The sequence below is a fragment of the Loxodonta africana genome, chromosome X (assembly GCF_030014295.1).
Source record: "Loxodonta africana isolate mLoxAfr1 chromosome X, mLoxAfr1.hap2, whole genome shotgun sequence".
Lineage (NCBI taxonomy): Eukaryota > Metazoa > Chordata > Mammalia > Proboscidea > Elephantidae > Loxodonta > Loxodonta africana.
Window position 1 is genome coordinate 15,069,416 of NC_087369.1, and position 19,255 is coordinate 15,088,670.

Below are 19,255 nucleotides of genomic sequence, written 5' to 3' on the forward strand. Positions count from 1 at the left end.
AGTGCCTAGGCACTAGGGATAGATACAAAGATGAATAAGGCTTGTTCCCTACACTTGAAGAGCTCACATTCTGGAGTGATGTAGGCAAGGTAATGAATAACTAGCATAACTAATGATAATACTTGTCAGGTACATATCACATTCTATGGAAATGATCTGTTTGTGTGTCAGGCTCCTCTCACCAACTTTTCCCCAAAGCAGACTATAAACTCCTTAATCGGTAAAAGAACAGTTTGTTCATTTGTCTTATGTCCAGCACTTACCACAATGCACGGCAGCTAGAAGGAGATTTTTAAAATGTTTTTTAACTGAACTGAACTGTGTTGTCGGTGTCCCCAAGATCTCCCTCAAGTTCAATGATTCGCTAGAAGGACTCCAAGAACTCAGAAAAGCTGTTATAATTACACTTTATTATAGTGAAAGGTTACAGATTAAAATCAGCAAAGGGAAAAGGCACATAGGGCAACATCCAGGAGAGAGCAAGTATAAGCTTCCAGCTGTCCTCTCCCAGTGGAGTTGTGTGAATAGCTCTTAATGCTCCCAGCAACAATCAATGCATGGCAACACACCAGGAGTACTGCCAACCAGAGAAGCTCACCTGAGCCTTGGTGTCCAGGGTTTTTGTTGGCGGTAGGTCATTTAGACCCCACTATAAATCACATTGTTAGCATAAACTATTTGGCATGGCCCAAGGCCTCGGATAAACAAAGACACTCTTATCAGGCAGGCTATTCCAAGGGCTTAGAGGTTATCTCCAGGAGCCACTTAAAAGCCAGTCCTTTCTTTGGAATGTGCAGGGTTTGGACAACTGAGTTAATCCTTTAGTGCAAAGCAGGCTTAATGAAGGAAAAGGGAACAAAGAGTTTTAAGAGGAAGCTGGTCAATGGGATCAAATATTCAGAAAGAACAAACAAGATAAAAATGGCAAAGTCTATCAAATTTGAGCATCGGGATATAGCTTGTGAGCTCTGCAGGAGTTATTTCTTTGGAGGAGAAGGAGCAAAAGCCACACTGCAGAGCAAGGAGGAGGGAAGGGAGCAGAGCTGTGAAGACAGCCACTGTGGACCCTTGTGAAAAGTTGGGTCACGGTGGGAAAGGAAAAGGGTGAACACTAGAAGGAGATACATGAGAAGATGAGTGCCAGCAAATAATAACAAGATGGGAAGAACAATTAGTAAGTCATTGAATCGGGATTCCACTTATACTTTGTTTGATCCTATTTCTTGGTCCTAGGTGACGGACCAGAGAGCCTAGTCCTTAGTGTCAAATGGTAATAACACTTTTTCATTTACTTGTCACACTTTCATCAAAGCAGAACACCTTACTTAAAATACATCATAAGACATGGCTATGAATAAAAAAAAAATTTTTTTTAATGAATAAAGTATAAATTGGGCCCTAGTTAATGAAACGCCTAACCATTCTTTCCCTCTATGGTAAAAGCAGTCACACACACATTAATTCTAGTATATTCCCACTGCAATGCATTTGAATCAGTACAAATGCAATCCACATGTTTACACTGTTGTATTTGTAGCATGGTTTCGGGATGATGGCACTGAACCATGCTATGTATGAAAGACATCCTCTGTTGGAGAACTGAAGTATGCCTCTGCACAACATTCAAAATTAACTCCAGGTTGACTGAAATTATGTGCTGGGGAAATCTGTTTTATAGAATATGGTAGCTTGGTGGTGGTAGTAGAGCATATGCCATCAAAACAGTGCTTTGTAAGAACGCACATTTTTAAAAACACAGCCCCAAACATCCTGGTTAGCAATCACACTATAATACAATACTGCTATAAAGAGTGATGCCAAGACCCAGCAGGGGCCTGATGCAAGTGTGTATGCCCTGAACTTTTCCAGTACCTGGGGAAACACTGATGGGGATATTGGAGGGTGGGGATGCCAAATAGTCCAGACTAAAGCACATCTTCCAGTTTATCAACATAATAATGGCTGTGGATATTTGTAGCAGATATGAATCACACTCCACAAACTCAGGCGTACAAGATAAGTCACATTTCTTTCTCTAAATCAACTTACCTCTGAATACAAAGCCCCATTCTAATAGGCTGAGAGGAAGTACACCCTCAGCTATTTGGCCAAGTAGAATTATAGGCAGAGGCCCCCTCCCTAGCATAACCTGAGTTTCTGGCAGGCTCAGAGTGGCACAGTTATTAAGAGGGGAGTAAAGCATCTTCCCTTCATCATGGTGGCCACCAATTCCCACACTGTCTGTACCTATGCGAAGTCACTCATCTCTTCAGCTTCCACGCTAGGCTGGGACACAGAAACCTTTGCTGAGGCTGGAGTCTCGTTGCTGAGAATCAGCCTCGAGGCAGCCACTGCCCTTCCAGGGCCCTGCCAGGAGAGCGGTGGTGCAGCTTCCTAATCCTGGAGAATCTCAATTCTCCCTTCACGGCTTCTGCTTCTCTCAGAGGCACTTTTCCACCTTCTATTAGCACAATCCCCTCAAGGAGGGTAAGCTTGTAGGGCACAGACATCAGGAAGGGGATTGCCGTCTAGAAAATCCTGCTTTCAATCACTGTATCCTCAAATTTCCTTGGCAAAAGGGAACATAAAAGGCCTGCTCAATTTTTTGTACCAAGTTAGGGAAAAATACAGTGAAAAAACAAACACAAATTAATGTCTGAATTAATTATCCTTCCACTTCTTTTTAGTTACCCTGGTAGTATCATTCAGAGATTTTAATGATGGAGAAGTTTCCATATCCCAAGAGCTAGATATACCTGTGCCCATTCCCTGCTATCCCTCCCACTGCAGCTTCTGTAAAGGGCTACTTTTTGGCTCACCATTGCCTTTTTAAATTACCCAAAATTTTTTTTTTAATATCTTCTGAAAGCAGTTCCCTCCCAAAAAGAGACTCACCAAAAACTAAACCTGTTGCTGGTTGAGTTTATTAAAAAGCTTCTATACCCAGTTGTGTTTATTACTCACTGCACAGTGATAGCTTCTCTCCAACAGTTCTCAAGAAAATAACCACAGGGAGCTTACAAGGAAAATGTAGCCGCCTGGGGAGTGTGTAGTCACAGGCTCTCTTCACTCTCATATGTCCCTCTGAGGTTCTCCCTCTTCCCTTTGGTTGTTGCTAGTTGCCGTGGAGTCAACTCCGACTCATGGCGACCTTATGTATAACAGAATGCTGCCCAGTCCTGGGCCATCTTCGTGATCACAGGTACGTTTGAGTCTACCGTTGCAGCTATTGTATAGGACCTTCCAACCTAGGGGGCCCATCTCCCAGCACTGTATCGGACAGTGTTCTGTTGTGATCCATAGAGTTTCCACTGGCTGATTTTCAGAAGTAGATTGCCAGGCCTTTCTTCCTAGTCTGTCTTGGTCTGGAAGCTCTGCTGAAATCCGTCCACCATGGGTGACCCTGCTAGTATTTGAAATACCAGTGGCATAGCTTCCAGCATCATAGCAACACACAGTATAACAAACTGACAGACAGTGGTGGCTCCCCTTTGGACAGCCAGAGAAAGCCAAATACAGTGATGACAGAAAGCCTGAAGTAACTTCAACTCTGTGGTCTTGAAAACTAATCTGTGACTATTTATGAAGCATAAAAGAGATGCTGTTGGGGATGGTGAACAGTTGCACAATGGCACTGTTATGAGCATGATTCTTAACAGATTTTTCTTTAGAACGCCAAATTTGCTGTACATTTGAATTTACCAAAAAAAGTTTTGAAAAGACAAAATTACTAAATTGAAACAAAGTAAAAATTCATCATCATTTCACGGTAACACGAATACATACTTTTAATCTATTTATGACCGCAGTATGCATATGCAAATGTTGAATTCCACTTTAATGGAATATGTGTGTGTCATTTTATAGAAGAACAATAACATGTTCCAAATTAAATACCCCTTTCTCTCTAAAGAAAACCCTGGTGGCGTAGTGGTTAAGTGCTACAGCTACTAACCAAAGGGTTGGCAGTTCAAACCCACCAGGTGCTCCTTGGAAACTCTATGGGGCAGTTCTACTCTGTCCTATAGGGTCGCTATGAGTCGGAATCGACTTGACGGCACTGGGTTTGGTTTGGTTTTCTCTCTAAGATTTGTATTCCAGGATGTCTTAGTCAATGTTCTGTAGAGAAACAGAACCAGTAAGATAAATATTATTTTTATATGTATACATGTATACAGAGAAAGAAAAAGAGATTTTAAGGAATTCGCTCATGCAGTTGTGGGGGCTGGCAAGTCCCAAATCTGCAGGTCAGGCAACAGGCTGGAGATTCCTACAGTCTATGGGGCTCTTGAGACTCCTTTAGGTATTTCAATGATCATGTTTCTCGGAGCGTAACTCCCTTGGTTTGGACACCTGTCATCTGGAAAGCATTATCTTACTATACGTATATTCAACATAGACACCTCTACCTACACAATAGGTGGGAACCCGGGTGGCACGAGCAGTTTGTGATCGGCTGCTATCCTAAAGGTTGAGGGTTCAAATTCACCCAGCAGCACCATGGAAGAAAGGCCTGGCAATCTGCTTCTGTAAAGATTACAGCCAAGAAAACCCCACGGAGCAGTTCTACTCTGTAACTGGTTGGGACCCCTGCTGAGAATCTGCATTTCTTACAAGTGCCCTGCTCAGAGTTTGCATTTCCACCCCAGATACACTGAATCAGAATCTACAGTTTAACAAAATCCCCAGGTGATTCTTATGTATAACTTCCTGGGAACTTGTTAGAAATTGCAACTGGGTGGAAGCCTTGTCTGTAACACGTGGGGTCACCCTGAGTTGGGGGCCAACTCAATGGCAGGTAACAACAACAACATGCAACAGGAACACATGAATTTTGTCCTCTTGAACAGCTAGTCTATCTTTGTTTTGAATATTCTGAAGTAATTTTTTATTTTCTTTCCATATTAGATCATTTTCGAAGCAGAACGTGGCAAGGGAAAAACCGGTGAAATCGCAGTGGATGGTGTCTTGCTGGTTTCGGGCTTCTGTCCAGATGGCCATCTAGCTGTGGACGGTTGAATGTTCCCGGTGCCCTTTATATTTTTATATATTTACCTTTATATATTTGCCTTTTTATGTCAGTTCTCTGCTTTTTGATAGCACATCATAGACCCCATTTTAGAAACACAAACCAAAAAATGGAAACACGCCACAAGAAATGTCACTGTGAGACGCCTTTCTTGTATAAGATGTGCCAGTATGTGCTTTAAATATAGTGCCACTGTGTCTTCTAGTTCATTTCTGAATTTATAAAATGTGGACATGCCAGCTGAGCTCCGCCCCCCCATAAATCTGATTTCTCTACATGAGTTGATCAACTTCTTTATACAATGTTTTCAGAACTACCAAAAAAAAAGCACAAAGAATGCTTAACTATTTGATTTTTATGGCACTACTTGGAAACTTAGCTTGACCTTTCATAGCCAAGTTTGTATATTTAAATTCTGTGTAATAATAATATCCAAATAATCATCTTGTGTCGTCATTTAAATTTTTATCAGTAAGAAAACATGTTTTTTACGTGATGTTTAATTGTGTATAATTATTTGCTTTGCGGGGAAACGTGGTTTTTGTTTTTATGTATGGATACTCTTTATATGCTTTAAAAAATTATTTCCTATTATGGGAAAACATGACTGATTAACTAGGCCTCACAACTGCAACGCAAATGAGCATTAAGTTGTTGAACTCAAGGCCTGAGAGAATCACCTAAAACTAAATTAGCAGGTACCAGACCAAACCGAAGCAGCTGCCTTCGAGCCAGTTCTGACTCAGGGTGACCCCATGTGTGTCAGAGTACAACAGTGCTCCATAAGGCTTCCAATGGCTGATTTTTCAGAAGTAGATCTTCAGGCCTTTCTTCTGAGGCACCTCTGAATGGACTCACACCTCCAACCTTCTGGTGAGTAGCCAAGCACTTAACCATTTGCACCACCCAGGAACAAATTGGCAGGTAGCGGGGCTCAAAAAAAAGAATTCCTCTTCTGTGTCTTTTCTTCCGAATTCAAGAAAAACTTTGCTTGGTAATGAATCTGAGTATACTCTCTGAGGATGGCACTATATTCTGTTTTAAGATTATGGGTTAGAAGCAAGTAGGAGACTCCTCTTCAACAGAAGGTTCCCCAGATATTTGCTCGCCACCACCTAAGGAAATTAAGGCAGTAAGCAGTGGGAGGAAAGAGAGAAGGCAGCCCACTTGCTGATCTTTAAAGTTTGTGGCCTCACTGCTGAAGTTCTTTTATATTGAAACCACAGTCGGATTACCCAATAAGCAAGGTACACATGGGCCCAACTGTGCCATCCCACAAATCTGCAGTGCACACAATTTCACCTGTCCCCCACCGCAGCAACGATGTGAAACCCATGTGAAATTGCTCACCACAGATTAGCAAGAAAATACAGTCAAGCCCGTGTGTGTACCTTGCTCAATCCAAGCAGATGCATACCCTGCTTACTGGTTAATCGACCCCTGATTGAAACCCTTAGTAATCCTTCTTCAATATTCTCTTTAAAACAACTAACACATCAACCTTTTAAAGATGTTGGGGGAAGAAAATAACAACCAACACATTGTTTTCCTTTAAAAAAAAAAAAAACCCCACTGCCGTCAAGTCCGACTCATAGCGACCCTATAGGACAGAGTAAAACTGCCCCATAGAGTTTCCAAGGAGTGCCTGGTGGATTCGAACTGCTGACCTCTTGGTTAGCAGCTGCAGCACTTAACCACTACGCCACTAGGGTTTCCTGTTTTCCTTTAGTGGGAGTGAATTTTGGCATACAAAAGCTATACAGGACTGTAGCTGTATGTTAGGATAACTACGACTAATAGAAGCAAACAAACAAATCCTGTTTCCAGTGAGATCAGATTAAGAACCCGCCCAGCTGAGGCAAATCAGCCCACAGGCTCATAACAGGTAATAAAGTGTTTAAAGTCACAGTGGTTGTTTTCGGATGGTTTGTTACACAGCAAGTAGGCCTAGTGGTGCGATGGTTAAGTGCTAGGCTGCTAACCGAAAGGTTAGCAGTTCGAACCCACCAGCTGCTCTGCAGGAGAAAGACGTGGCAGTCTGCTTCCGTAAAGATTTACACCCTTGGAAACCCTATGGGGCAGTTCTACTCTGTTCTGTAGGGTCACTGTGAATCGGAATGGACTTGACAGCAACAGGTTTTTCGGGTTTTGTTACACAGCAAAAGCTAACTGCTACAACTTGATTCCGACTCGCAGGGACCCTATAGGGTTACTATGAACTGCTACAGGTGATACCAATATTGTAGTAGAAACTTGATAAAGACTTTCCATCTCTTCAGTGGACAAGGAAATTTGAAAGCACAGCTGTGGCTTCGAATAAAGGAAGTTGGAGGGGAGAACTTACAATGAAGGACAGTACCCCAGTGATCCGGTTAAAGGGAGAGATACTGAACCAGAAATGAAACAGGGAGGCCTGAGAACCATGCTACATTTGGATGAAAAATCAACGCACAAAGCTGAGTTAAGTTAAACTGAATAATAATATTCCATATCTGTGACAGAGACTTCTAGTTGCCTCTCCAACAGCCATTTTCACCTTTTTTCCTTACTAGCATAGCCATAGATCTTTTGGGGGGATGGGGGGTGGTGAGGGGCAACGTGCTCACCTAAAAGACTGCATATCCCAGTCTCTCCTACAGATGGGGGCACCATTGAGATGTAAGCTGAAATCATTGGTGGGGCTTCTGAGAAGAATTATTAAAAGGGACTCTCTTAGCTGGCAATCCCCTTTGCCATCTCTCTTCCTCCCTCATCCTACCTGCAATGAGGTTGTGAAAGCAGGTGCTCCATGAGCCACCTTGTGATCATGAAGGCAAGGACCACATCCTACCAATGGTAGCTGGAGGAAGCCTGGGTCCCTGATGACACTGTGGAGTCTCTACCCCAGTCCCAGAATGCTCACTGCTGGACTTTTTATTACATGAGAGAAAAATAAATTCTCTCTTGGTCTATCTCGGATTTCTCAAACAAAGCACAGGGTAGATCCAGGTGGCCACTCCCTCCGACCCCTCGGAGCTGCCTCTGACATTTCCACCACAAGACAATCTTCTTAGGTACTAATTTTTTAGGCCCTTAAACACCAATTGTTTTGAATTCTGTTCAGTGGCCTACAGTGCCACGGGGCTGTCGCTTCCACCAGCACCGACTCGATTTCCTTTGGGGAACCTACGATCAGCTAATTCAGCCATGGCTCCCATACCTGTCGTCCTTGGCCACCACCCAAGGTGCAAACTCCTCTAGTCATTTATCCCACTTTCTCCTCCCCAACCCATTTGGGCTTCCTTCTCCTGACACAGACTCCCACTGTTTCTCCCCCCATCACATAGACTCCATTGTCTGATAAGCCCGCAGATCTTGTCCTCCATCTCTCAACCTTAGATGAAAACATGCTCTCTCCTGAAGACACCTGTCCCCTGCAGCCTTATCCAACGAAAGCAGTTCATCTTCCCACACTCCATATAGGCCCCAGTCTGGAGTTGAGGCTGGTGTCCTCCTTGTTTCACTCTTGTTCACAATCTCTTATTTCTCTACTTTTGTGTAAAAGCTGCTACTCCTTCTGAGGTATTATGAAAGTAGGGTAGTCCTAAACCTAATCACTTCTAAGTGGTGTCTTATAAAAAGAGCAGAATAGACACAGAGACACACAGGAGGATGACAGATGCCAAGGAATGCCAAGGAACTCTGGGGCTATTGACAAGGACAGCCCCTCCCCTAGGGCCCATGCCATGATTTGGACTTTTAGCCTCCCAAACTGTGAGATAATAAATTTCTGTTCTCTAAAGCCATCCACCTTGTGGTATTTTTGTTACAGCAGCCTTAGAAAACTAAGACACCTGGTCAGGAAACAAATCTGCCCCCTGTAAAGAAGACCCTATCTCTATCCTCCCAGGCTGTTCACTATACAAACATCCTTGAAAAAGATAGTCCAGAACAAAAGCTGTCAATGCCTTTGCAGAGCAGATGGGTGGAAACACAAGAGACCCATGGAGAAGTGCCTCCCAACATCAGACTCTTACCTTTCTGGGATCAGTTAGATGAGAGGATGACAGAAAAGCTGGGTGGGAGTGCTGGCTCCTTACAACAAATGCACATTACCAATAACATTCTCGCTCTTGAAACAGGCACAGCTCACCTTTCCTGAGCGAAAGGAGATACTGCTTTCTGGAACTTACTTTCTCAGTACTATTTAAATCATGTTACAATCAGACCATAAGACATCAGGTGATTAAATTTTTGTAAAGTAAATAAACATGACTGAAAGCATTCTACATTTTGAGGGAGAACAATCAAATTTTGGAACATGTTATAATTTGATACTCACCTCCAAGAGTGATTATTTGTTTTTAGTCAAATATTCTTGCTATCAAGTATTCTTTTAGAACATTTAAAATTGCTTGGAAACCTGATAGAGTGAATTGGATAATAACTATTTAGCATCGTTTTTGAGTAAATGCAATTCCTGTGGAAGGTTGAAAGCTACCAAACTGACAGTCCAAACCACTGAACACTTCCCCTCCAAGTCAGAGTAAGAGGAAGTGGTAGTGGCTAGACATATGTTTGTATTTTAAACACTGGCTTTTACTAAATATTGGTGACTGTATCTCAGTACACTGGTTTTAAGGGGAACTTTTTAAAACTCCCTCGACAATTCTGAGGCCTTCCAAAAACGTCAAGAAGGCTTAGACTGGATCAATATACAAAAAGTCAGTGCAAATAAATTCAACTTTTTTCTTCTTTAATTCAGTCAGACAGTGGCTGCAAATGTGAAATAGCTGTGCTCTTTCTCTGTTCAGTGCTGTGGCACTGGGTAGATGCGACTTCATTCTATCCGGTCAGGGAATACCAAGGTAGCATGCACTTTGGGATTTTCGAACATGTCAAAGGGAGAAATTAATAGCAGGTATCTTGCTTTGATTTGGGGGTTTTCTTACCCACGAAACCAAATATTCACATTAAAGAAATTCCTGACCAAAATTAATCCACCAGCAGCATTTCTTTCACCCCAAATTGCAAATAACTTTCTTTCCTGTTGGAAGCCCAGGTTGCTTAATTTGAATTTCAAAAGATATCATTAGGTGGAGGCCAGAGACCATCTTGTGACCTGATATCAGTTGATCTCAGTAAAAGGGAGAGGGCAGGGTTTTATCAATCATGTTAAGATGAGCCAATGGTTGATTTTCTTTATTTCTCCCTCCTCTTTATAAGCTCCATTATACCTAGCTTCTTCGAGCCATTTGCTTTTTCTGGAATCAAAATGGTCTCCCTACATGCATACAGAATAACTGCTCAGAATAAACCTTATGTTCAAATTTTGTTGGGTTTTGGTTTTTTTTTACAATGTGAATAAATAATATGGAGAACGGATTTCATACAGATTGGAGTAGTTATTTATGACAGTTTTGGAATTCTTATGTTTTTCAATGTCATATCTGCTTCATAAAAATTCTATTGTTAATGTGCACATGAAAAAAAAAATTCCTCAAGATGGTTTCTAAATGGATGGACGTCTTCAGAGGTGGCAGTGCTGGTATGGTGGTGAGAGCTGTCCTGGAGCCAGGAGGGTTGCCCAGCTGAGACCACGGGCAACTCAGGTTCTTAGGTTCCTCAACTTCAAAATGGGGGTGTTAGAAGGGACAGTGTCTGTGGTCCTTTAACACTCTAAATTTGAAAGTTGTTTTTGCTGTTATACCGATCTTTCTAAGTGGGCTTAAGATAGTTTTAAAAAACCAAACCCTTGCCAGTGAGTCGATTCCTTACATAAGCATAGTTTTGACCAAAACAAAAAATTCTCCTGTGTATACCTTTAATCAATTTGGGAGCTGTCTTAGTTACCTAGTGCTGTCATAACAGAAATACCACAAGTGGGTGGCTTGAAAGAACAAAAATTTATTTTCTCACAGTTCTGGAGGCTAGAAGTCCAAATCAGGGTCTCAGCCATGTTGATTCCTTCTGTAAGCCTCTCTCCTGGTTTCTGGTGTCTACTGGCAATCCTTGGTGTTCCTTGGCTTCTGTCTTCCACTTCTGTATGTGTCTGTGTGTCTATTCTGCTTTTTTTATAACTCGGAAGTGATTAGGTTTAGGATCTACCCTACAATGGTATGACCTCATTAACAAAAGCAAAACCCTATTTCCAAACAGGATTACATCCACAGGTACAAGAGCCAGGAATTCAGCACATATTTTGGGGGGAGGGGGGACACAATTTAATCCATAACAGAACCATAACATAAGTTGTTTTCCATTTCTAAGTTGTTCTGTTAGTTTGTTTGCTTGTTATGGTTTCCCCCATCCTGTAGCTGCTTTTCAGAGTGTAAAGAGTGCTGGAATAAAGGTAAGTAGGCAAGGGTTAATTATACTTTCCTGCTCAGTAATTTCTTTGAGAGCCTATATACATACTTCATTGACAATGTGACTCAAAACACAATTGGAATTGGTTTTTCCAGGTACAAAAAAAATCACACGAGAAAATTGGAATCATCAATGCATCATTTATGACCAAAACCATTACTACCATCCGTGAATTCCACTCAGAGTAGAACTGCCCCATAGGGTTTCCAAGGAGCAGCTGATGGAATCAAACCGTCGACCTATTGGTTAGCAACCAAGCTCTTAACCACTGCGCCACCAGGGCTCCAATGGAAATGCATAGCAGCACTATTTCTAACAGTCCCAATCGAACAATCCAACTCTTCATTGGAAGTAGAATGGATAAATTGTGGTACGTTCCTTCAATGAAATACTATAAAGAAATGAGAATGAACACACTAATGCTATTCATGACAACAGATAAATTTCAAGAACATCATTAAGCAAAAGAAGCCAGAAAGTATACTGTGGGGTTCCCTTTATATAAGGTTCAAAATCAGGCAAAATTAACCTATGGTGTAGAAGTCAGGATTGTGTTTACTCTGAGCGAGTGGGTGCTGAAGGGAGCCCAAAGGGGGCTTCTGGGGGTGCTGGCGATGTTATTTCTTGATCTGGATGCTTTTTGAATGGGCCTGTTCACTTTGTGAAAATCATCGAGCTGTACACTTATGGTTATGCACTTACTTTTCTATATTTGTTATGCTCCAATAAAAATTTACTTTAAGAAGTATTATCCACCTTTAGGATGAATTGCATCTATGTGACAGTGGGCCAACTGACTTGGGACACCTAGAGTGTATTCAACTCTCAGTGCTAGGCAGGTTGTGACTGAAGTCACACAAGAATCACATATAATCCAGCCACCAATTGACTCCTTTATGTCGAGGATGTCCCCTGGTCTGCCACCCAGGCTACCGATAGCCCCTAGATGTCAGCAGGCTCCTGGGGGTGAATGGTACTGGAGTCTTGGCAGGTACGGAGGCCTGAGAAATAGTCTTCCTGTCTGGAACCTCACCATCCCCACATCTACAGATCTTTCTGGACACTGACAAAATTTTTCTATAACCTTTTCTATTCCTATCACTGTCCTTTTTAAAACCTTTACTTTTCTAAGACATGTCCAAGCTACAGTCACGCAGCTCTCCTGACGAACAGGAGAGACACTTTCCTAACTAGCCTCTTTCATGTTTTATAACCTCTCTACCCTGGTGGTGTAGTGGTTAAGTGCTACAGCTGCCAACCAAAAGGTCAGCAGTTGGAATCCACCAGGTGCTCCTTAGAAACTCTATGGGGCAGTTCTACTCTGTCTTATAGGGTAGCTATGAGTCAGAATCGACTCCATGGCAATGGGTTTGGTTTTGGGGGTTTTTTGGGGGGGGAGTTCTAGCAGCACCCCCTTGTGGCAGCCAATGCACATGTGTATGGCTGCCTCCAAGCAAACAGCAAAGATGACCGTCTTCAGGATCGCCTGCTCCCTCTTCACTCCTTTTCCCCTCCCCAGAGTCTTGTGCATTCCTATTTCTCAGCACCCAGCACTTTCCAATTCAGCCACCCCTCACACCTTGAAGACTAGAGTTCCAGCCTTAGAATGGACTGGAGGGCTAGAGGCAGAACTATGGGAAAGGATCCATTGCAGGAATGGGCTATTATAAATGAGCCAAAGGTGGCTTCTGTATACTGATTTCAGCCCCATGTTGTTTACTTCTTCACAGCAGGCTGGGATCTGTTAGCTCAACGCCTGCTGCAGATGCCAAACTCAAATTTTTACACATTCAATTACTTTAAAAAATACCCCCAAATAAGTGGTTTTAGCCATTTAGAGCTTGCCTGGAGTCCCTGGGTGGTACAAACTCCTGAAAAGGTTGGAGGTTTGAGAGGCACCATGGAAGAAAGGCCTGGCAATCTACTTCTATTGAAAAATCTATGGAGCACAGTTCTACTCTGACACACATGGGGTAGCCATAAGTTGGAATGGACTCGATGGCAACTGTTTTTTTTTTTTTAATGGCACACGTCAAGAAGTGACCAAGCCAGACTTGTTGGTCCTTCATCGTTTCTCTGTTAATCTGTGGCCATAAGCCTATGGTAAAATAAGTCACACTCTAGAGAAACCAGCAAAATAGACAAATGGTGTGGAAAAGGAGAACAAGAGGCACGGAAATGACTGAAAAATTACCACAGGAACAAAAGGATGTTAAAGGACTTTTCCTGACTCAGAGCTTCTTCCATGGCCCCAAAGCTGGGCATGGTATTAAGTGCCCACTGGTTCTAAAGACAAGCCAGACTATCTGTGCAAGGCTTACTAAGTGGTGAGTGCCAAACTGCTTTGCCACCCATGGCCCCTCACCTGTCTTCAGCAAGAAGAAGCAAGAGTGATCCAAGAAGAGAATCATAAGAGTCCTTGAAGCTTCCTTTCCTCCACTCAACGCAAGTGGGCAGGGATTTTGAGAGAACCACTCAGAGACATTGGCAGGTGTTTCCTGTCGTGAAAGGGCACAGGGAATGGTGTCTGACTCTCCCAAAAATCTCAATAGGCAAGGAGCCTGCTAGAGCTGCTGGTGACGGCAAAGAGAGGGGCTGCTGAGGGAGCGGCCTCTGCTTCTGAGCCTTGCTGGAAAGCAGACTGCTGGCTTGTTCCCATGGGCCAAGAGCACATCAAGCCAGTGGCTGGCCTTGGGTTGTCCTGGAGGGATCCTGTCCAAGAGGCCTGCCTGCAGGTGAGGTGACCCAACAGAAAAAGGCTGTGTGAGACATGCCACCAGAAGCAGGTGCTGTGGGGTCAACCAGACAGTGTATCATGCGCACCAGGAAATGGGTGAGTAAGGAGCCCCCACAAAGGAGTCTCCAGGAAAAAAAAGTGGATCCACAAAAAGAACAAGAGAGGCAGCATTTGGACTTTAAGACACGGAAGGCTCCAATATCAGGTAACAACGGTACTAGCCAAATAAGACCTTCTGACCACTCCTTCCTCCTCCTGCCTTGACCCTGCAGAGACCAGAAATAGTAGAGGCAAGGGTCCCACCCCTTCTACTGAACACAAAGAGAGAAGAAAGTGATCCACTTGTCTTTCTCCTTGCCGGTCCCTAGACCAGGGATCACACATGAGCAGAGGGAGGGTCACAGCCTTGCATTAGATGAGTAGTTGACATTTTGATGTTATATTAGACCGGCTTTTTTAACAACCTAACAATAAAATTGTTTCTTTATACCTGAGATGGACTGGAAAAGCCATGGAGTTTGATCAAGTCTCGAACTCCAGTCCAGGAACAGACAAGAGGAGGGGGGAAAAGATCCAACAGAGCTTGTTTCAAGGAAATAGTGAGAAAAAATCAAGTTTCTTCCTGCTGACACCCTACAGAGCCCTGTCAGTTCAACGAACTAAATTTAAAGGTGTCTCTCTTTGTTCTTGTGATAGAAATGATCTTACAGCTAAAGCCTTTTGAGACAAAAATCTATTAGATTCTATTTACATTATATTATAGATCATATCCAATACTATGTGCAATATTCCAACAGTTTTTAAAAACAAGTGAACAACAAAAGGGAAGGGCACTCCTTGGCCTCATTGGTCTTAACACTGAGGTCTTGGTCCAGAATCAATGAGCCCAAACTGTATCCTTCAATAAATTAAGTTTTGGGCAAAGGATCTGAAAAAACAATTGTCTAAAGAAGATATACAAATGGCCAATAAATACATAAAAAGATGCTCAACACCATCAGTCATCAGAGAAATGCAAATCAAAACCACAATGAGATACCAACTTCATACCCACTGGGATGGCTAGAATGCAAAAGACAGACAATAACAAGTGTTGACAAAGATGTGGAGCAATCAGAGCCTCCATACGCTGCTGGTGGAAATGTAAATTGGTGCAGCCACTGTGGAACACAGTCTGGCAGTTCCTCAAAAAGTTAAACGTAGAGTTACCATCTGTCCCAGCAATTCCACTCTTAGGTCTATACCCAAAAGAACTAAAAACAGGCATTCAAACAAAAATGTGATGTGACATAACGTGAGAAGGCATGGCCACACACACCACTAACAAGGTAGGTTAGGTAATGTTTGCTGGGTAACTTATAGGCAGGGAAGCAACAACACACATGCAATCCTCAGATCTGTCATCATTATCCCAGAGAGGCCCACTTGCACCATGAGCTGGACTCACAAAAGTTCTCCAGCAGAAGACACCTGGCCTGTTCCACCTCATCTATATTTATACATGAGTTGGAAAGGGAGCTTCTGGTTGAGGAAATGGCCTTAGTGGACAGAAGGAGCTTCCAGAGCTCAGTTAGGGGAAGTGGCATAACAAGATCGCTGAGATTGGCGTGCTTTTCCATAGGGCTAATTCAGACCTGCTAAGCCAGCTTCTTGCTAAGGTTCCAAAAGGAGGAGTGGGCATAAGCATCCAGGGCCTTCTGGGTCTGGCTTTCCTCATGTGTCACTGACAGAAACAGAGTTGTTATATAAGAATATGTACCTCATTTTCATTCCCTAAAGAACTTAATGCATTTAATTTACACTGCTAAGGATATGTTAAATCGGTGATTCTCAAAAAAAAAAAAAGTTTGGGGTGAAGTTAAGGATAGTGTCAGAATAACATAACACAGTGGCTTTCAGTCTTGGCTGCCCATTGGAAGCACTCAAGGAGCTTTCAAATGTGCTGATACCTGGATCCCAAGCCAAGATTCTAATTTAATTGGTCTGGGGCACAGCCTGACCACTAAGAGTTTTGAAAGTTTTCTCATGTGCAGCCAAGGTTGAGACCACTGACCTAGACAGGTCCTCTTAGAATGGCTAAAACCAAAAGGACTGACAACCCGCATGCTGGCAAAGGCCTGGGGCAACTGATATCATTCGTTGCTGTTGGGGGCATCAATTAGAACAAACACCTTGGAAAATGGTTTGGAGGTGTCTACTAAAGCTAAACATACACTTACCTGATGGCATACCAATTCCACTCCTGGGTTTATTTTCAAGAGAAATTAGTGCTAAGATAATGTGTACCAAAAGACCTGGGTAAGAATGTTCACAGCAGCTTTGTTCATAATAGCCCCCAAGTGAAAAGAACCCAAAGATCCATCAACGGTAAAATGGATAAATCATGGTAGAGGCATACAATGTAATACTACACAGAATGGAAACCCACAACATGGGTGACTTCCACAGACATAAAGTTAAGTGAAAGAAGCTAGGTACAAACGAGTACATATTGTGTTAGTCCATTTTGATGAAATTCAAAAACAGATAAAACTAATCTACAGTGACTGATTTCAAAATAGAGGTTACTCATGGTAGTGGGAGGGGCAGAAGAAAGCCTGCTAAGGGCTGGAAATATTTTATATCTTGTGGTTAAGTGCTCAGCTGCTAATCGAAAGGTCAGAGGTTCAAACCCATCAGCTGCTCCTCAGAAGAAAGATGTGGCAGTCTGCTTCTGTAAAGATTACAGCCTTGGAAACCCTGTGGGGCAGTTCACTTTGTCCTATTTGGTTGATGTGAGTCGAAATCAACTCAAAGGCAATGTTGTTGGTTTTTTTTTTTTTAATATCAATGAAGGAAGTCCTTAAGATTTTTTTTTTTTTTTTTAATGACGAATGTCTGGACTAGGGAAACTTCTTTTTTTTGCAACCAGGAGTCCTGTCTCCCTCTCCACCCTACCCCTATGCTGGCCTGCATGGCTTGGACAAAGGCTGGCTGATTTGTTTGACAAAACTATCCCCTGGCCCTTCTGATACTTCCCCCACTGCCACCCCTGGTTTAATCAACCTGTGCCCCACCAGCCAGACATTGTCTGACATGAACAGGAACCTTCTGGTAGCCCCCAGGGATTTTCAGCTGAGATACTATGTTCACGCCTTCCCTGTCATTTCACCTATGCAAGTGTGAAGTTATGTGGCTCGCAGAACTTAAACACAATGTTTCTGTTTCTGTAACCTGTGCCTTGTTATACACTTCCTGACATTCCTTAACTCCTGAGAGTTGAAGGGAACAGTTCACTGCTTGTACCCCCTGCATTACGTTCTGTGACTTATACAACCATCCCCAGATCAGCCCTGTGTCTGGCCCTGGTGTTTTATCAGGAAATGAGCATCTGTCCGCACCTCAGAGCCCATGGAAAACAGCCATAAGTGTTGCCTCAGCTGTGTAACATTAACCTTTGGGAAAGAACCATAAAGGACTGTGCTGTTCCTGGGGAATGTGCAGAAAAGGGCTGTGTGTATGAGCTCACCAAAACCAAAGCCAAACCCAGTGCTGTCAAGTCAATTCCAACTCATAGCGACCCTATAGGACAGAGTAGAACTGCCCCATAGAGTTTCCAAGGAGCACCTGGTAGATTCGAACTGCTGACCCTTTGGTTAGCAGCCGTAGCACTTAACCACTACACCACCAGGGTTTCCACAGAGTAAAACTGCCCCATAGAGTTTCCAAGGAGCGCCTGGTAGGTTCGAACTGCCAACCCTTTGGTTAGCAGCTGTAGCACTTAACCACTACACCACCAGGGTTTTTTGTATGCGCTCAGAATATCTGTATTGCCATTCAGAGACTTCATGAGGATTGAAAAGGGGTTTCCACAGCACTAAAGAAAATTTTATCAAAGAGAATTCCGGAACCTCAAAACAGCTGAAAGATGATTTTTTTAAACAAAGGCCTGAAAACTACGTATGATAAATTATCGTAGATAGGAGTACTTTTAGAGATCTTCTATTTAAAAATTGGTCAAAAAAATGAACTTCTTAGCAAGTCTTTCAGTATCCATTGCTATTGTTGTTGCTGTTAGGTGCAGCTGAATTGCCTCCGACTCATGGCAACCCCATGTGACAGAGCAGAACTGCCTCACAGGGTTTTCTATGGGAGGAGATCACCAGATCCTTCTCCCGTCGAGCTGCTGAGTAGGTTTGAACCACCAACCTTTAGGTTAGCCACCAAGTGGGGCTCCTATTGCTATGGTAGGTTAATTCAAATCGAACTCAGCCAGCACTGCCCAATGGAACTTGGACACGTCTGATGGAATACAGCTGCACTGCCCAACACAGGATCCGCTAGCCACACGCGGCTATCGAGAACTTAACATTTGGCTACTGTGACTGAGGAACTGATTTTCAATTATAACTAAATGTCAATAGTCACATGTGATTACAGGCAGTGCCCGGGTTACAAACGAGATCTGTTCCGAAGTCTGTCTTTACGCTGAATTTGTAGGTTAGTCAGAACCGGTACATACAGTTCTTACTTTGCGTCAGTTAGTCAAATGTTTGTCTTAGTATATAGTATGTATTTTATCTTTCTATGCATATAAAACACTTTAAAAACTCTTCCAAACCGCACAATGTTTTCATGAGCATCACAAAGTAGTGCGTACATTCATTATTATGAACCACTGTATATATTTAACTCAAATTTTTAATATAATAGGCTTTATGGCAGTCCACTCTTAGGAGTTGTCCGTAAATCAGATGTTCGTAACCCAAGGATTCCCTGTACTGTGGTAGACAGAGCAGGACTGTACAATAATTACAGTCTGCCTCTTAAATGATTTTTTTTTCCTCCTCACCAGAGGAAAATCTGTTTTTATTTTTCACACTTTTGACTAATTTCTATTTTTTTCATTCAGTGCACAGTCCATGAAAAATAGGTTAAAACACCCCCCCCCCAAGTCTTTAATAAATGGTGTTGGAACAACTGGATTTTTACATAAGAATGAAGCTGGACTCATATACACAAAAATTAACTCAAAATGGAATAAGGACCTAAATGTGAGAAAATCATAAAATCTTAGAAGAAAACATAGGGGTAATGCTTTGGGACCTAGTTTTTAACAATGGATTCTTGCATGACACCAAAAGCATGGGCAGCAAAAGACA

The 19,255-nt window shown here is 42.7% G+C and overlaps 1 protein-coding gene across 1 annotated transcript in view; it reads left to right on the plus strand.

The window, feature by feature from the left end:
* The window catches only part of EGFL6 (EGF like domain multiple 6), a 72,061-nt gene extending 66,815 nt beyond the window's left edge, over positions 1–5,246 (plus strand). The window contains exon 12 of the mRNA XM_064278046.1: positions 4,909–5,246. Within this exon, the coding sequence (XP_064134116.1) occupies positions 4,909–5,019 (111 nt within the window). The 3' untranslated portion in view covers positions 5,020–5,246. The remainder of the gene's footprint in view (positions 1–4,908) is intronic.
* Positions 5,247–19,255: the final 14,009 nt, after the last annotated feature.